The sequence below is a fragment of the Phyllostomus discolor genome, chromosome 9 (assembly GCF_004126475.2).
Source record: "Phyllostomus discolor isolate MPI-MPIP mPhyDis1 chromosome 9, mPhyDis1.pri.v3, whole genome shotgun sequence".
Taxonomy (NCBI): domain Eukaryota; kingdom Metazoa; phylum Chordata; class Mammalia; order Chiroptera; family Phyllostomidae; genus Phyllostomus; species Phyllostomus discolor.
In genome coordinates, this window is record NC_040911.2 from 54371003 (window position 1) to 54390965 (window position 19963).

Genomic DNA, 19963 nt, shown 5'->3' on the forward strand with positions numbered 1-19963 from the left:
TCAACCCATAGTCATAAATGAGCTTTATTGGGATGCTGATTCAAACAGTTTTAAAAACCATTTATGGGCCCTGGCTCATATGACTCAGTGGATTGAGTGACAGCCTAAAACCAAAGGGTCAATGGTTCAATTCCCAGTCAGGGCACATGCCTGGGTTGCAGGCCAGATCATGGGGGGGGGCGGGCGTGCGGGGCACTTGAGAGGCAACCACACACTAATGTTTCTTTCCTTCTCTTTCTCCCTCTCTTCCCCTCTAAGTGTAAATAAATGAAATCTTAAAAAAAAAATTTATGGGATTTGGGACAATTAAAATTTGACCATTTGCTAAATACTGACATTAAGAAAATAGAATTCATTTTAATGAAGTGATACTAGTATAATTAATATGGGGCTATGTTTTTTCAATGTCCCTATTTTAAAAAATGCTGAAATATTAAAAAAATAAATTAAAATGTAAAACCACATCTAGAAATGCAACTCCAAAGCAATGCAATGGATATAACATGTATTATATACCTGAATGTTCATCGCACTTTTTTCTTCAAGCTGAGATTACTATCAGGTTAAATAAAGGCATTTGGTTTCCTTCATCAACTTTGCCTAATATGTGCTGAATGTCATTCTATAGATCACCAGCACCATACTTTCTTTTATTATTATCATCTCCAAAAGTCCTATTTGGGCATTTTTTTTTTAGATTTATTTATTTTTAGAGAGAGAAGGGAGGGAGGGAGGAGGAGGGGGAGGGGGAGGGGAGAGGAGAGAGGGAGGGAGGAGGAGGGGGAGGGGGAGGGGGAGAGAGGGAGGGAGGGCGGGGGGGGAGAGAGAGAGAGAGGGAGAGAGAGAGAGAGAGAGAGAGAGAGAGAGGAGAGGAGAGAGAGAGAGAGAGAGAAACATCAATGTGCGGTTGCTGGGGGTTATGGACTGCAACCCAGGAATGTATCCTGGCTGGGAATTGAACCTGGGACACTTTGGTTCCCAGCCCGCGCTCAATCCACTGAGCTACGCCAGCCAGGGCTCTATTTGGGCATTTTGTGAACTATGGAGGTAGTAACCCTTGCTCAGTCACAATGAACACTGACATGTACAACATACCTTATAGGGCAATGTTTGCTTTAAGAAAACTAAAGGAGTTATTATTATTTTAAAGAAAAAGCCCCATATTATTAAGGACAGAAAGATAATAAAATTATATTGCTAATTCTCCATACCCCGATATTTTAAAAACACATTTTAGATAAATATAAGACAAATAAAATGTATAAAATAAAAGCATTAACGATAATTCATGTTATCTTTACAAAAGAATTTACTGTAGTTTCCTCTAAACACTGTGTCTCACTATTCCATTTTCAGGATGGATGAATGTATAGATGCATGAGGCCACAAACTAGGTCTTATTGTGTCTACTTAGTGTTTTTTTTAAAAACCAAAAATGTTGCTGACATTTTAAAATTAGAAGACTTCAACATATAACTAAACTAGGTACCCATAATGACTCATGCCGCCTAGAGGCTGGCTCGGTCAGCAGCAGCTGTCCTCAGGGTCTTCCCAAATGCCAAGCTCAAGGGCCAGCAGCCATTTATCATCAGATTTCCACCTCCACTTTTGACACATGGTCTGCTTTGCTCTTTAACTTGCACCCTACCAGGTAACAAACACTGAAGTTTGCAACCACTAACTTTTACTCAGCTTTTTAGTTAAATAAAACATGTCCACACTGATGCTAGGAATTTTGTAACTTTTTTTCTTAAATTCACATAAAAACTAAGAAGTTGATGAAAGGGCATTCCGAACATAAAAGTAACACAAAGAACATAGAAAACATCCATTCTATGTATTTCTCCTGTCCCTAATTAAGCCCCAAGCTATCAGAACCTTCACTCCCCCAGCACTGCAGCACACACAGCCTCACCTGCATTGCTCCCAGTTCCTTTCTGCTTTTTTTTCTTGATTAGTTGAATGGCTCGGGAATCAGTTCTTGCTGAGCCCCCACTTTCCTGAGATCAAAGAAAAGTGTGTCAGTCACTTGACCGAAACAGCAAAGGGAGGGAACTACCAATATGTAGTAATTCTGCTTCCTGAACAGAGCAAAGTCGAATACTCTTTGAGAATCTCCAGCAAAGGCTCACTGAGAATCAAATACTATGTACAATTATAGTGATAGCTAAATGAAATCAGAGTTGGAACAATATATATAATTTTATTACCCAGATATTCCAAGTTTATTCCTCGAAAGTCTAAAACATTAAAATATTTTATACAGAAACTGTTAAAAAATGAATTACATACTTCTCTGCTGTCTGAAACAAATAACCAGTCTTCCCTCAGTGATTCAAGATTAATTTACTGCAGTACTTGCCAACGTTTTTCAGAGCATGCCACATAATACTTGTATGACAGACCTGGAGGTCCTATTTCATGTACCCACTGCAGAGGCCACTCCAGTGGCAGGTGCTCAACTCAGTGTTTTACAGACCAAAGCAATAATTGGTTATGAATTCAGGAAGTTTACTGAGGGAGTCAAACAGTATTATAGTATTTAAATAGGCCTTCAGCTGAGTTTGTGAATGTTTTATAAGAAAACCATGTTAATGCTTACCACTACAAAAAGAGAAAGAACAACCCTAAACAGCTCACGGCATACCTATAACCCATTCAACACACACCATTTGTGCTCAGAAAATCGAGGCAGCCCAATGTCACTCAGCTAGCAAGAAAATGGATCAAGGATCGAGGTCAGGGTGGCTCCTCCTGTCCCCACCCACAGTTAGGCCTCTGATGACGCAATGACACCAGAGAATTACTGTTTCCCAAGGCACTGAGGCCCTGCACTCAGGCAGTGACACCCTACAAATCTCTGAGCCTTAGCCATGTCCCCTCCAGGCCTAGGCACCTGCACACTAGGCAACTGCTGTAGCTGCTGAAGCAGAGATTAGCACATGTAGATATGCCCCCACAATAAATAAGACACCAGACAAAGCTAGACAGAGATGGAGGTTCTCTCAAAAGACATAAATGCTGGCTCCATGGTGGATGGTTACCACATCCCTCAAATTGATCCTAATTCAGAGAATTAAACTCTTTTTTAGAAGTTGTGGTAAGATTTAATATTTTGATCAATATCACTATCAAACTTAACCTGTGCCACAAAGAAAAAGACCTATTTGATCATTCCCATCTGAACCTGAGGAAAGAAATCAGACTTCTCCAAGAATCTTTAAATTATTTTTAAATTATATTAAATGTAAAACTGATATAAATATAAAGGATATTAACTGTCAAGCCTCAAAACTGGAGAACTACTCATAACCCTCCAGAAACAAAGGTACACAAACCACTATTTCCCCCCCTAACTCTAATTCTTTTAAAAAAATTGTTTTGCATGATTTTAAAATTTCCATTAAAACTCTAAAGACAATTGATAACAACATCCCCCTTACTCTGCTTATTAGTAAGTCTAAGGGCTTGTTATTATGTGAAAAGCACAAAGGCAGACTATTTCAACATTATGAAATACTACCAATTTTTTTTTTCAGGAAAAGAAACACATTATCAAGTAATCACAGCACTCAAAAGGACCTTAGAAATCATCTAGCCAACCCCCCTCATTTTAGAAATGAGACTTTTAGGCTCAGACAGGTTAAGTGATTTGCTCGAGGTTATAAAAACTAATCAGTTCTGACTCAGGATCAGAATTCAGATTTCCAAACTGGTAGTCCAGGGCTCCATTCTTTCACAAAGAATAAGAAATGTCTGTACATAAATGATTAATCCAGAACATCCTCAAAATTAAGTGTAAGAGAAGTGGGCTATGTGGCAGTGACTGAATATAGCACTTCATACCAAATAAAAGTTGCCAGTCCCTGCACTGAGCCCTGTGTCTCTCTGAGGACTGTGCTTTTCTGGAGGGCTGGAGAACACAGGCCGGGGCACCTCTCTGCTTTGTTCTTGCCGCCTGACAGCTTCAGGGCCAGAAGGTAAGTCTGGTTCCACTTTGATTGAAGCCAGCAATTCTGGGACACTGGTATTCCCTGGGAGGTTGCTTGAAGAGGTCAGTGTGGTGGTGTTCACTGCCAAACTGCTGCTGGAGGTCAAAACCTGTGGGTCCTGACTCAAGTTCTTGACAGGCAGAGCTACCAGACAGCCTAATTCTCCTGCACTTACAGTTTGCATATCATCCATATTGAAGTTGCTTTGCTGAAGAACTGTGGCTGTTGTCCCAAGAACAAGAGGGCTGTCCAGGCTTGGAGGAATGTCATTGTGGGCCACCAAGACCAGTGGGTCCATTGGCCCTAAGGAACTATTATTAGGGAGGTTCCCTCCAAGAGAGGAGCTCACAGAAGTCACATCAATAGTCAGGATTCCAGGAGTCAGTGCCTCATCCGAGGCCCCTGCTGCACTACTACCATCAGCAGGTACATCAGAGAAGAGTACTGTCAGGTCTATGTTGTTGAGCTCACTTTGGCCTGGGCTGCCAAGTTCACTGACTGGAAGAGAACTTTGAGCTCCTAGCTGAGGGAAGAGATCTGAAAAGGAATAAACAGTCCAGTTATTTTATGCCCTTAGAAGACTAAGAAGTTGTTTTGCTTTTAAAGATTTTATTTATATATTTTTTAGAGAGGGGAAGGGAAGGAGAAAAAGAGAAACATCAACATGTGGTTGTGTCTCATGTACCACCTACTAGGGGCCTGCCCCGCAACTCAGGCATGTGCCCTGACTGGGAATCAAAGCAGTGACCCTTTGGTTTGGAGACCCACGCTCAATCAACTGAGCTATACCAGCCAGGGCAGAAGACTAGGAAGTTTTATTTGTACACAAGATATTAGGCAACCCATCAAGACAACATCTATTGCCTAATTCCTGACCCTGCTGCCTGGCACATCAAAAGCAGAACATTCAACGAAGAAAGCCTGATGACACATAAGGCATTTTGCATATGTTGTCTCAAATCCTAGAGCTCACAGGGATGTCTCCAGATGGAAGAAATAATTCAAGAGTAAATAACATTTTCTGAAATCACATTAATGGGTAACAGAACTTGAAGCCATGTCTTCTCTGGCTTTAAATCCTGTATACCTTCTGCTGTACAACAGCTACCCCTGAGAAGACTGGAAAACTTTCCATGGCATCCAAATCTTGCGAAGTCAGACCCAAAGTGAACTCTAGTTCTGAGAATATTTTTGGAATTAGCTTGTATCAGCTCATGTCTCATCAAACTCTATGCCTCACTGTACAACTAGTTGCCACTCCAAAACAGATTTGAGTCATTTGGGGGTGGTGAATGGGGAAAAAAAATTGGCCAGTAGGCCCCAGCTCTAGGGAGCTGCAGAGAACTAGAGATCTGGTTCCGCAGGCACTCTAGAGACAGACTCCCCTCTCCCTACCACCTTTCTACCCTCAGTCTCTAATACTCCCCCCTACCCCCTGCTATGATCATCCTGAGGGTACAGTCTGTCTGACCATCTTTGTACTTTAGCACCAGGCACAGTGCCTGATGGGCCTTAAGCAACATTTAATAATTACTGTAGAAACAACTCTAATAGATCCCTCTTCATTCAGTCTTACTGGTCCCAATACTCTAATCATCTGGGTATTAGTTATCCAATTAATCCAAATAATCAGAATATCCCTGGGGGAATAATGAACACTGGCATACTTTTTAAAAATTTCAATGAATACTCAAGTTGGGGGTTTATATACAAGTGCACTCAATCATCCCAAATCCAGAGCCAAACAAGGATCTGATGTTATTCTTAAGAAATTCCTACCTGCAACTTCTAGAATGTGCCAGGTCCCAGCCAGAGGAAACAGGCTCCCAGTTCCTGGCTCTGTTCCTCCCATACCAAACATTAGCTAATCCCAAGCTCTTATTTTCCAATTGTGGACACCAGGTCAGAGTGCCCATTATATTTGTCATGCAGACCTATGAAAGAATCTACTCTAGACAAGCCCCCCAAATAAATTTTAAAATAATCAAATTCAGAATATATCTTCTTTAACGGTCATATTACTTCAAAGTTTAAATGTAGGATCAATATATTATTGCTTCTTAAGTATCTCTTAGTGATGAGACATTCTGAAAGAAAATGGCAGTGATTCTTTGGAAAAATTAAAAATCAAAACTATCTTTTTTTCAAAACTTTCCAAAAATTCCCTTGACAATTCTGAGGAATCAGCTCCCTATGAAAAGGTTAATAATAACCTTAGTGCAAACAGTGATTTGTCCAAAAATTTCCTAGTCAGCACTTTATTAATTCCACTTTTACTGGAGCCTGCTATGTATAAGAACCAGATATTCAAAAATCATTAACATTAATTAATAGAGCATCTAACATAAGGTTACAATCTTGGCTTTGTTCCAGCCCTTCTTTGCCTATGTGACCTCTAGCAAATCCTTCTCATTTCCATCTCAGTTTCTTTGTCATTGACAGAGTGGTTAGGAACCCCCTATCCTAGGACCACTATGAGGAGAAACTCAAAAAGGTAATCCAGGGTAGACCCTGGCAAAGTTGGTCCACAAAAAATGGACGTTCCCAAGCACTTATTTCTCATGAGGCAAACACTGGGCCAACACCTGGTCATCTACCCACCCCTAACTTGTGGCAGGGAAGAATGACCTGAGTAAGTCAGTGTCACATCATAAATTTGGAGCCTGGAAAACAAGCACTACAGAAGCACCTGAGAGGTTCTCATATCCAGAGAATAAACAGTGCTGTTGCTGACTTCTGTATTAGCCAAGCTAGGAAAGGGGAAGGAGCAGAGAGGTCAGGTACATGGTATCACAGACCACCAGTTCACAGTTGGGCAAGTAAGTTTTAGAGACAGAGGCAGGAACATAGTCAATCACTGAGGGCCTCTGAACATCAGCATAAGGAACCTGACTGGCCTGTGAGCCGAGCTGACAGCCTCTAACATGAGTCCTCAAGATACCTACCTAGTGTCTAGAAGGACAGTGTCTTTAAATACAAAGCAATCACTGTTACAACCAAAGGAGGAAAGAAGTGACCACACTAATGGGATCAGAGAAAGCCACAGGAAGGGCACAAACATTCACTGAACTAAACTACTCATCAAGCCCTATTCTAGACACTTTAACAAGACATTGCAATATGAGAACCACTCAAATTCCATGTCTGAAAGATGGACAAACCAGAGCTGGCAGGCCTACTCCCTGCCCAGGATCACACAGCTAGGCAGCGACTACACCCCAAGGCTGGTGCTGCCTGTCACACAGGTGGCAATGAGCAGGACCTGATTAGCAACACACTCGGATAACTCTATAGCTTGCCAGGATTTCACCAGCTAGGACCTGCCAGGTGCAGCAACCCCACCATACCCTAGAGAGCAGGGTGATAAGAGTGCTCTAAGGAGTCAACCACATGGCCACCCAGACCTCTCAACATCCTGACTAGAGGACTGTGCACTGCAGCCTCAAGAGGCAGGATTCTAAGTTCTATGCCACCATGCAACCAAATGAACAAGGCTATCTTGTGGGCCCTCCCACCTCCCAGAGAACTGTCGTGGTTCCCTCTCTGCCCTCACAATCCTGTCCCCATTCACATCCTGAAACACAACTCTGTTCTCATCTTGAAGGACTTTTTCCAGCAGTGGAATGGAGGAGACAAAAGGGTGTGCTCATAAAGAACCAATGGGACTTAGAAAGAGCAGCTGAAGAAGACAGAAACAGCAGAGGAACACAGGGGGTTCCTAGGTCACAGGGGGACACAGAATTGAGGCGTATGCTAGGAAAAGCCAACAAAATAGAACACTGAATGTTCTCCAAGGACGAATCAGAGAAGCAGAGGCAAGAAGTGGCAGGAGAGTCTGAAAGAGGCCACCAGGTTTGGCAGTCATGGTCCCTAGACTGGTAAGACCTCACTGCACTAGATTAACTTAACCTAAGACTCAGCCAACTTCTGAGAGAAGCTAAGGAAGGAATGACACGCTTTTGCTTCTCTGAAACATGCTGACCTTACACATCTTTGTAGCCCTCTAAGAGGGACAAAAATCAAGCAGACCTGGGTGCCGGCTGTGCTGCCTGACAATATGTGCCTTCATGCTGTGCTTGGAGGTGAACAGTCTGTTACAGCTGGAGACCGGGCAACGGCTTTTTGGAGCACCCACATCCTGCAGGTGTTTCTTGGAGTGAATGTAGAGACTGCTACGAGCAGAGAACCTGGCACAGCACCCTGGAACAGAAACAATGATGACTGTTAAATCTATGGATTACCAAGGAACAAATGCTGATATTTCCTTGTCATATCAGAATCATGTCCATGCTTTGGCTACTGGCCAGAGACATACACTAAAGACCCCTTGAAGCAGCATCACACAGAATTAAATTTGAAAGCAAACTCTGTTTTTAAAAGGAGATTTGAAGTTCCACATCATTTGTATTTAAGACATGTGACCCTGGACAAGTTAACTCTGAGCCTATTTCTTCACCCATTACACAGGGCTGCTAGAAAGATTAAGTTAAATTGTTAATTCCATAAACATTCAATTGCTAAAAATTTATACTAATCATCTCTATTAAGCTACTATTATATAACAACCATAAATGTATGACATTTAAAGTTAGAAGCTATCTCAACAGATCACCAAGGCCAATTCTTATCATTTTACCACTGAGAAACTGATGCCCAGAGTGACCAAACAAATGGCCCTAAGTCAGGGATATAAGCAGAACCTGGAACTGGCACTGCCTTATTAACTACTCAACTGCTTAGCCAGTCAGTAAGATTGCAGACCTGCACACAGGTCAGAGGGAAAACTAGAGATTCAAAAATATAGCCACCTTCCTTCATGCCCTGAATTTCCACTGTTGGAGGTCTGCACTACAGGGACAGAAGGGGAAGTAGGGTTCTTGGTAGCTTGTAACCTAGTAGAGACATGTAAACAATCCAATGTCTTAACAAAGGGCAGAATAAAACCAGCTCTAGTTCCGTGGCATATGCTGGAAGCAGAGGAAGCAGCACACCTCCAGAGAGGATAGAAAAAAGGTTTCAGAAGGCAGCTACCATGTGAGGTAACTGGGTGCCAACAAATGGTAGGGGCCGGCCAGAGCAGAGCAAGGGCATTCAAGTCAAGGGAGCTGCCAAGCTAAGGCATGGACGCCATAAAGGGCAGTAATGCTGAGGGGGCAGGTCCTGCTCTGGAGCTAGCATGACTGCATCCCAACTTTAGTTCAGCCCTCTGTAGTATATAGTCTTATTTATCCTTTTGGAATCTTTTTCCTTTCTGTAAAGTAGAAATGACACCAACCTCACAGAAATTATGAGGACTAAGTGTATAATACCAACCTACAGAGTACTCACAGAGTGCCTAAACAAGTAGAAACAAGCATCTTTATACTGTGGCAACTTTCAGGGTGGCAAGGGGGAGCTGCTGGAGTCCAGGGCCAGGGGGAAGCCTATTTTAGGAAAAGAGGCTATAAAGATAGGATATGGTCAGATGAATAAGGGTTTTGGCTGCCTCTAATGAGTTTTGAACTTATATCGTTTTCAAACAAAGCTTCAAACTTGTTTTCTAGTCAGGCTCATGCCAGTACATTTGGAAAACACCATAGAGAGAGTAGGTGTTATGGTCTCACCCTCGGGCATCTTGTCTATGACGCCTACTGTGTTCCACCCAGTGCATGGCAATACCCTCTATCTGTCATGTTCCTGGCCCCTTTTTCCAGCTGGGAGTACTCAGCACAAATTTCTGAAGGTAGCTCACAGAACGGAGGTGCTGAATACACTTTTTAATCAAGCTGCCGTCCCAAAGAACAAGATCAACCACAATAAGGATGTCTGCTACACACTTTTGCCAGCAGTTGAGTTTCCATTTTTTAAAATATTTGCTAATTCAACAGGGAACACAATATATTTCATTTTAATTTGTACTTTCTTTGATGACCAGAATGTGACCATTTTTTCATGTTAACAGTGTTATTTCCTAATTACAGCATTATATGTTGAGACTTACGTCAGTTCTGTACAAATCAAAGATATTAATAAACAGCAACCCACCTTTATACCAAGACACCACACTCAGGGGAAGCGTGAAGGAGTCCCATAATGACAAGCTTCCCTCCAAACCTGCAATTTCCACAGGTATCTGCACAGCTTGCATCCTCATTTGCAAAGTGACCACACAAACATCTACCAACCTTGACTCCCTGTGAGACATTCTGAAACACACTAGAGAAACCACCACATGTGTCCTGAAGGTCCCATCCCATTCATGCTGTCCTTGGTTCCCCATCTGTCCTCCCTCATACATGCTTCCTGCTGATGGCCCTCTATTCTCTCTTCCTCCTCCAGTTACCATGGAAAAGGAGATAGTGCTTGTTTTTAACTTTTTACTATGGAACATCTACGAAAGCAGAAAAAATGGCATAATCTGAAAACAGGCTCTGAGATTCCTCCACCAAGCTCCTGCCTTCACCACCACTGCCAGTCAAGAGCACTTTCAACCAGCCAATGCCCTATTACTCCTCTCTCCATTATCTGCATCTCTCTAACTCTACAGTAGCCAGCAACTGCCCTTTCCTCTTTCCTTCAACCACCTCTCTAGAAACATCTCCAGCCTCACCCTAGCTCCCCTCTCAGGTACTAGAGCAGACTTCTGCCCTAGCTACTCCACTGAACCTCAAACCTTGTGTCATAAGTGAAACAATCCAATGACCCTGCCTTCCAGAGGAGCCCCCGCACATTCCTCACCAACCCGCCACACCTCAGCACTCAGGACTCCCTTCCTTTTCCAAACATCCTCCTCTCTTGACCTTACAGTCTCCTTCTACTTTTCACCTGAAATTGTGGCAGTCCCCAGGATTTTGTCCTAGGCCTCCTTGATAACACAAATCATAACAACAGCAATAGGTGACCTTTTCAGATGGTTCATATGTGCCTTAATTAAGCTTATTAACTAATTGAACCCTCATAATAAATTTATGAGGTTTTATTACCACTTTACATATGATGAAGAGGCACAGAAAGCTTGAGCCGCTTAACCAAGGTCACAGAGCTACTTAAGGGCAGACCCTGGATTTGAATCCAGGCAGCCTGAATCTATCATTCACGTTCTTAATCACTATACTGCCTCTCTCTGATTTACAGTTGACCCTGAACAATACAGCAGTTAGGTGGGCTAACATCTGCAGTGTCAAAAATCCATGTATGATTACAGCCAGCCCTCCAGGTGCTCCTATTCCCAACCACAGAGTTGACCCTTGAACAACATGTGCTTGAAATGCGTTGGTCAACTGAATTGCTGTCAACTGCAAAAAATGAGCATGTAACTGGACTCACACAGTTCAAATCCACGTTGTTCAAGGGTCAACTATACACTGTTCCTTGAGAATTATATCCATTTCCATGGCTTAAATGATTACTGATGTGCTGCCTGCCTCACTCCAGACTACCTACTCACCAAGCCCAGCAATACAGCCCCGTCCTCTGAGGAACTCAATTTGCAAAGTGCATGGGTACCTAAAATGTAGCATGTCCAAACCAAACTCCTCTTCCTCTAATTACTGCCCTGTGTCCCCCTTCAAACTGACCCCAACTACCGCCTCTCCCACAACCCCCATCTTCCAAATCTGTCATCAAGTACTGTTAATTCTAATGTCTACCTCTCCTGTCTATGCTTTCCCTTCCTTCCCGCCACCCAACCCCAGTCCAGGCACCTTCCTTCCACTAAAGCCCAATCCAGGCACCAGCACCTGGTTTTAAGGAAACCAGACTGAGCCTAAACTCAAATATGATCCCATTGCTCCCCTGCCCCAAGCACTCAAGAGACTGCTTTTCTTACAGCACTGGGAGATCTTGCCACTCTGGCCTTTCTGCCACCCCGACACCTGGCTAGCTTTTCCTCACTCTTCAGCTGACTGGGAGGCCATTCCCATGCCCTAGAAACAGTTTGGGTGACCTTCTTTGTGCCTCCATAGCACTTTACATGTTACCTGTCTACATGTCATACCCTAACTGAGCTCTGATGAAGAGAACTGAATCTTGGTTGTATCATCTATATTATACTTATTTTGTAGGAAATGGTCTTAGCTTTGAACAGGTCTTTACTAACCAGAGAAGACTGCCTGAGGTCACCAACTTAGGGGAGGGTAGAGCCAGGATTCAAATTCACAACTCTAGACTGATCTGGTTCTACCACCTGCTAGTGCCTCTGCAGCACTACAGTAAGGCCAGCATAGCCAAGCCACAATTTTGGTGACTGAATCATACCTTCGGTGTTTTAGAGGGAAAAAAAACCCTAACACCCTTCTAAAAAGCCAGCCTAGCTTTACTGCTGTCCAATCACAGCACGGATAGCATCCATTTACTGAGTCCATGATATGTGCCAGATGCCAAAACAAGCATTTTTCAGGTTATTTCACCAAATCATCACAACGACCAAATTAAACAGGTAACTAAGTCACAGATCTAGTGAGAGCACTGCAGAGCCAAAGGTCAAACCAGATCTGATTCTGAAGTCTGTTCTGTCCAATACATTGCTCCTAAAACAGAGCAATTAACTAAAAACCAAGTAAATCTAATACTACAACTTATACTCACCTTGTCTTTAAGCAACTAAAACTTACCTTTAAACAACTAAAAATTACAACATCAGTGTGGAGATGGTGTTAGTTTACAGCTCAAAGTAACATATTAAAATCTACCTTTCACCGGACACTCGAATGGTTTTGTGCCCAAGTGGGTGATACTGTGGCCTTTCAAATGCTCTGCTCTCGTGAATGACTTCCCACAGCCTTCAACAGGGCAGGTAAACCTCCGGTCATCATCGTGTTTCCTGTAAGAACAGAAAAACATGACAGTAATTACTCACACCATCTGAAGGCACCAAGCCTCAGAGGTGACCCTTTGTTTAAAAGTCTGCAAAACATACCAAACTATAAACACTTTGCATTTTTTAAAAAACTACCAGTATACTTCAGAAAATCTAAATTGTATCTCTAGCCCACAGGGGCATACTTGCAGTTTAGCCACTTTGTAATTAGAAACTCTAGTTCAATGACCTAGCTGATTCCAGAGTCAGACAACACAGAACAATCAGTGCTGCTTTAATCTAGAAACAGCTGATTCCCAATGTACTGATAAAGCTACTTCCACTGTTAAGGAATCCTGATTATAAACAAGCTTTCCAACCCACAGAGGGCAATGATAAGTGTGCACAGAAAATCCACTGCAATGCTTAAAGGACCGTTTCAAGCCAGCGCATTAATGCTGTCTTTTCAAGTAACATTTTTATATTAAAGCCCTCAAACCCTAGCTATGCAAGCATGGACAATCCACCCAACCTCGAGTCCCACTGCAAAACAGGGAGAACAAAAACATCAGAGTCAAAGCTGTGAAGACTAAAAGAGATACACATGCAAAGTGCTGAGCATCATGATCGGGTAGACTAAACCCTCCAAGGTGATCATTATCACCATGGAAAGTTTGTACTGCGTAAGGAAAGCTTATTCCACATGTTAATTTTCTTAAAAATATAGGAATATATATAAAGGGTGTCAATTAAATTTAAAAACAAGTATATACAGAAAAAAAACTGACTTTAGGTTATTAGGTTCTCAGTGGTTCTTTTTATAACTTCCTGAATTTTCCAAATTATCTACATTCACCTGTCTTACAACTTAAAAAAATGACATATATTGCATTCATAGGCTTCTGCTACTAAAAACCAACACATTTATTTTCAAAACTTCTAATTCAATCAAAATGCATAATTACCTTTTGTGCCTCAGGAGTTTAGACATGCTGGTAAAGGTCCAGCCACAACTGTCAGAGTCACAAATAAAAGGTCTTTCACCTTAGAAAAGAAAAAGTTACATCACATAATTATAACTGCAAGCTACTACAAAGACAAATCTTGGGTCCAAATGACATTGCATTCTCTAGCTCATTACCGGTATGACTTCTCAGGTGAATTTTCAGGCGGCAGGCTTTGTCGTACTGTTTGCTGCAGCCAGGAAAGGAGCAGGAAAAGAGCTCCTGTTCTCTGAAGTGGGCACGGTTATGGGAAAACAGAGCACTCACTGTGATGAAGGTCTTCTCACAACCTGAACAACAAAAACAGACCTGTTCAACGGTGTGACAAAAATCACAGAACACAGCTACACTAGTCACCAACCAGGACACTCACTGCTGGCCTTGACTGAAGCAGACAAAGAATAAAGTGATTAAGAAGTACCTCTGAAAACTTACTACCATTGACATCTGGCTTTGTAATAGTTAAAGTAAGGGTGGCCAAGGGCAGTGAACAGCCTCACACAATCCACTTGTTTTGATGTGGCTTAGAGATGAAGGACTCAATCAAGGAAAGTCCTCCAATCACAACCACCTGCTCCTAGTTCTGTGGCACAGATCTTGCATACATTGTCAACTCAAGTGTCAGTGCTGCCAGTGTGAGATCCAAGAAAATCCAGGGAGGAAAATTAGACAAGGAACAAGATTTTCTTTGTTAGGGTTGAGTTGGAATGGCCACAAATCACTGTAGTATCTGAGACTTTTTAACCCCTTGGGTTGATGCTGCATCCTCTACAATTACAAACATCCTCCCGACATCCTCTGCAACTGGCAGCCCCCACTGCTGTCATCTGGCTTCTTTTTCCTTCTGCCCATTTCCTCAGGACTCCCTGCTCTGTCAAAGAAGGTTACTAGAGCCATCTTCACTCACATGGTCTTTTCTATCCCTTCCATCTTCAGCCCCAAGTTGAACCCCAGCCAAAGCAGCCTACCTAAGCAATTCCCAGACTTTCCACAGCAATAATTCTCCTTGAAGGAAAACATTTGGTGCTCAAGGAGGGTGGAATATATCAGGCTACAAGATGCTTATCAGGTGTCCTACTTGCAACTCTTCTCACAACCTTTAACATGCTACCATAGGTACCTGAAACTACCCAGCAGATACACACTGCACAGCATCCCATATCACATAAAAGTACTGGCCCAAGGAGCCCTGTTCTTCCTGGCAACACTGAACTGGGAAAACCTAATCTCTCTAAATGCCTAAAATCATCCTCTTTGCCATCAGTCTGCTCCCCACCCCCATTTCCCCAATTTGGGGCTTTGGTATAGATGACTACTTGGTCAGGTAAATCTGAGCATGCTGAATCTGAAACATTTCTTGGGGCCTCACTGATCCATCTCGCCCTCCTATCCATCTCAAACACTGACACCCCACAGATCATGTAGCTCAGGGTGTCAAACTCATTTTCACCAGGGGCCACATCAGCCTTGTATTTGCCTTCACAGGGCCAAATGTGGACTTCCGGCCAAGATGGAGGCGTAGGTGGACACACAGTGCCTCCTCGCACAACCAAAATTAAGGACAACAAAAATTTAGAAACAAAAAGACAGAAGACTGAACTGTACAGAAGTCCTACAACCATTCATCTAGACCCGTAAGAGGGGCGGAGTCAGAGGCCCACCAAGAGAGGTCCCAGCAGGAAAAAGCGGTGGCTGGCAGACCCAAGGGCGCAGGGCACAGGCAGCTGTTAGCAGACCCCAGGCGCGCAGGTGGTGACTAGCAGACCCCATGTGTGGGGAGGCATCAAGCAGACCCAGTGAGGGGCACAAGGCAGCTGACTGTTCAAAGTCACACATTCGCTCACAGATAAACCAGGTGAAAATAGGCAGCGAGACAGACCGCGCAACCCAGGGACCCAGCACCAGGAAATAAAGCCTAAAAGCACCAATTGAAAACACTTGGGTTGGGGGGTGGGGAGGTTGAGGTGCTGGGGGAGACTCCAAGCCACACAGGAGAGTTTGTTGGAGAGACGCACAGGGTCCAGAATGTACACAAGCCCACCGACCCAGGAACCAGCACCAGAATGGCCCAATTTGCTTGTGGAAAGCAGCGGAAGGGACTGGAATCCGACAGAGAGCAGAGCAAGCACCATTGTTCCCTCTTGGACCCCGCCCCCACATAGAGCATCACAACGCAGTGACATAGGCTGCCCAGCCCTGGTGAACACCTAAGGCTCCGCCCCTCATATGTGACAGGCAAGACCAGACCTCCCCCCTACCGCTCCAGCAAAAAAGATGGCTCAAACCGAAGAACAAATGAAACCCCCAGAGCCAACAGATACACAGTTCAAAACACTGGTGATCAGGATGCTCACAGAATTGGTGGAATTTGGTCACAAATTAGATTAAAAATTGAAGGCTACACTAAGTGAAACAAAGAAAAATGCATAGGGAACCAATAGCGATGGGAAGGAAACTAGGTCTCACATCAATGGAGTGGACCAAAAGGAAGAAAGAAACAACCAAACAGGAAAGAATGAAGAAACAAGAATTCAAAAAAGTGAGGAGAGGCTTAGGAACCTCCAGGACATCTTTAAACATTCTAACATCTGAATTATAGAGGTACCAGCAAGAGAAGAGGAAGAACAACAAGTGGAAAAGTTATCTGAACAAATAATAAAGGAGAACTTCCCCAATCTGGCAAAGGAATAGACTTCCAGGAAGTCCAGGAAGCTCAGAGAGTCCCAAAGAAGTAGGATCCAAGGAGGAACACACCAAGGCACATCATAATTACATTACCCAAGATCAAAATGAAGGAGAGAATCCTAGAAGCAGCAAGAGATAAGGAGACAGTTACCTACGAAAAAGTTCCCATCAGACCATCAGCTGATTTCTCAAAAGAGACCTTGCAGGCAAGAAGGGGCTGGAAAGAAGTATTCCAAGTCATGGAAGGCAAGGACCTACATCCAAGATTGCTCTATCCAGCAAAGCTTTCATTTAGAATGGAAGGGCAGATCAAGTGCTTCTCAGATAAGGTCAAGTTAAAGGAGTTCATCATCACCAAGCCCCTATTATATGAAATGTTAAAGGGACTTATCTAAGAAAAAGAAGATAAAAAACATGAACAGTAAAAAGACAGCAAACTCACAATTATTAACAACCACACCTAAAACAAAAGCAAACTAAGCAAACAACTAAAACAGGAACAGAACCACAGAAATGGAGATCACATGGAGGTTTATCAACAGGGGAGTGGGAGGAGGAGAGAGGGGGAAAAGGTACAGATAATAAGTAGCATGGACGGTAGCTAGAAAAAAAGACGGGGAGGGTAAGAATAGTATGGGAAATGTAGAAGCTAAAGAAGTTATGATACATGGACATGAACTAAAGGGAGGGAATGTGGGTGGGAGGGGGTGTGCAGGGTGGAGGGGAACGAAGGGGGGAAAATGGGACAACTGTAATAGCATAATCAATAAAATATATTTTTAAGAAAAGGCCAAATGTAATTGCAACTCCTTAACAGTTAAGAAGTAGTTACATTTATACAGTCCTAAAATTATTTTGGCCATTTTAAGGCAACCACAAGGCTGATGTGCACCCCCCCCCCCCCACCTTGTGAAAACGAGTATGACAACCTGATCTAGCTCAAAGCCCTCAGAAAACCTCATGCTCTAGAGCAGGGTGAGTCCTTGATTTTTCCGAGTATTATATTCAGAATCATGCTCTCTGTACATTTTACTATAAAATTGTCTTTAAGCTACTGTCAGGTTCTCAGAGTAGATGACTGAAAAAGGTTTCCAATCAGTAGCCTAAAGCCATGTTCTTCACAAAGAGGGACACACAAAACAAGCTGCAACATGTGGGGCAGTGGGCGGGGGCGGGGACACACTAGAACTTGTTAGCATCTGTTCGTTTCACACTTTCAAAATCCCTATATTTGAGTATATTTTATAATATGTCAACACACTCATGTGGCTCATGTTAGGTGCATGCTTGCCTCCATCCTCTGCTTGGCCCTCCCACACCTTCCCCACAGCCCACATGCGGCCTTAGCCCTGCCGTTTTACCCACCAGTCAACTTTCCCCAAACCAACTCCTTCCCAGGAAGGAATCTCCTCTTTCTCCCAGATGGCACTGTGTCTATCTTAAGTAAATAAATCACCTATCCAACACCTCAGGCAATCAATGTGGAGAAAAAAACACCAGTGAATTTTTTCCAATTGCTTGGTTTCAGTTACTTCATTTGTAAAATGATAATTTTAAGAACTTAACAAAACTGTAAAGTCCAAAGTAAAGTATAAAAGGGACAAAAATCTGTGCTACACCATTTTAGGGTCTTACATCTGTTTTCCTCTGGCACCGAGGGTGCGCCCCACAAATATGAGGAGTATTTCTAAATGATGACACCGAGGGAAGTAAAGACCTGTCTCATAACAAATCTCTGGTAAGATGCGCTCTTTCTTTCACTAGCCACCAAAAGCACCTTCAGAAAGACCTGCTGTCTCCACTATAGGGAATGACAACTGATTAGCTGTGACACCTCGCAGTCGAAATCTCCGCCACATTGCTGGGTTCACGTGACCTGGGCGGTGCGCTTCCGTGCCCACCTAGTTTAAATCCTGCCCAACCTAGCAGCCGGGGGGCAGGGCGTCGCCACACGCAGTCTAAGCGACAGCACTGGGAACCTGGCTCATGGCAGCCACGCCGCATCCCGCCCACAGGTCCCCGGTTACCGGGAAAGTCACACTTGTAGGGCCGCTCGGGCTCGAAGTGGCTGCGCTGGTGGGAGCTGAGCTTGGCCTGCGTGGGGAAACGCTCCGCGCACACCTCACACTTGAACAAGTTCTCCTGCTCGTGGGCCTTCATATGCGCCTTGAGGTTGTACACGGTGGTGAACTTCTTGCCGCAGCCACCCACCGGGCAGCCGAAAGGCCGCAGCTTGTCGTGCGACTGCAGATGTCGCTTGAGTTTATAGGAGGTGGTGAAGGCCCAGCCGCAGCCGTCCAGGGGGCACTTGAAGGGTCGCCGGCCCTGGCTGCCTCCGTGTGTCAGCAGGTGCACCTTAAGCTGATGCTTTTTGGCGAAGGAAAGCGCGCACTGCGATTCAGGGCAGCGGTAGCGGAGTGCACCGTGACCCGGCGGCCCGGGGCGGCCCTCGGGCGGGCTCGCAGACTCCTCGCCTGCCTGCGGGGGCAGGCCCAGGGATGGCGGGTCCGGTGGCGGCGGCGGCGGCGGCTGCTCGCCGGCCAGCGTGAAGACGCCGTGGTCGAAGCGCACGACCAAGTCCTGACTGCTAAGGGTGGCTGTGTTCGTGAGGGCCGCGCCGGGCCCAGGGATGGCAGCCGCGCCGCTAGAGCCCTGCTGAGGGCGGCCGGCAGGACTCGCGCCGGCGCCAGACTCAGCCTCTCGCGGCCCAGAAGTCTCAGCCGCGACGCCGTGCGGCACTTCCAGCACCACCAAGAAGGAGTCGCAGCCATCCACTAGGGTCGGCGGTCTTGGCCCAGGGTCAGCCGCCGCCGCCCGGGCCTCCCATCGCAGCGGTCCGGACCCGTCGTCCTCAGGACCACGCAGGAGCAGCAGGTGGCGGCGCGCGGGGCCCGGGCTGGGCGGTGGCCCCGGACTTCGGCGGAGTCGGCCGGGGCTGCCGCCATGTTGGGCTCCGCGCGGGGTCTGGGCGGAGAGCAGCGCCGGGAGATCCATCTTGGACTCTGCAGCGGCGTCCTAGTTGCCGCTCCGAGGAAGCGCGGTCTGCCCCGCCCAGGCGTGCGCGACGCTGCGCGGAGTCTGCGGAGAGTCGGTTCCAAAATCCGGCGCGGAGTATGGCCCGGAGCTGCGCCTGCTCGGGGCGGTGTGTGTAATGTGAAGGCCATCCCTCCCCTGTCCCCGCGACCTAGTCGGATTTTCTACTTCAAGAGCTGCGGTTTGATTCTGTACCCCGGAACGAGGCTAGCCCGACTTAGAACAGTCCTCCTTCATCTAGGTACTGGGTTAATGATTGCAGCTGCCCACCTTCACTTTCACAAGTCTTAGGAAATTGAGGCACAGAGAACTCGAGTCCCCTGCACGAGATCGAACAGGCCTGAACACCTTCAGGAAACTAGCGAAATTGTGAACCGTCCCCGCACTGGCCTCTGGCCACAGACCTCGCTTGCAGAACCCCCAGATCCTTACCTGACATCTAGGGCTTCCCTGACTAGACCCGTGCATACACT

The 19963-nt window shown here is 45.0% G+C and overlaps 1 protein-coding gene and 1 long non-coding RNA gene across 5 annotated transcripts in view; both read right to left on the reverse strand.

Moving 5' to 3' along the window:
* Positions 1-19558, reverse strand: part of ZXDC (ZXD family zinc finger C) — a 44192-nt gene extending 24634 nt beyond the window's left edge. Inside the window, exons 1-8 of one of the 4 annotated variants that reach the window (XM_036009384.1) lie at positions 18485-19553; positions 13910-14062; positions 13734-13812; positions 12662-12792; positions 8022-8192; positions 3847-4529; positions 2648-2710; positions 1950-2000 (exon numbers count right to left, since the gene is read on the reverse strand). In XM_036009384.1, the coding sequence (XP_035865277.1) occupies positions 2648-2710; positions 3847-4529; positions 8022-8192; positions 12662-12792; positions 13734-13812; positions 13910-14062; positions 18485-19451 (2247 nt within the window). In that variant the 5' untranslated portion in view covers positions 19452-19553 and the 3' untranslated portion in view covers positions 1950-2000. Of the gene's footprint in view, positions 1-1915; positions 2001-2647; positions 4530-8021; positions 8193-12661; positions 12793-13733; positions 13813-13909; positions 14063-18484 lie in introns of those variants that run through there. The other 3 variants (XM_028524071.2, XM_036009383.1, XR_004899304.1) reach the window with 3 other exon arrangements.
* Positions 10924-12655, reverse strand: LOC118496745. The gene is made up of 2 exons (XR_004899305.1): positions 11705-12655; positions 10924-11674 (listed from the first exon to the last, which is right to left on the reverse strand). It is a non-coding gene; the product is annotated as an uncharacterized LOC118496745 (long non-coding RNA).
* Positions 19559-19963: the final 405 nt, after the last annotated feature.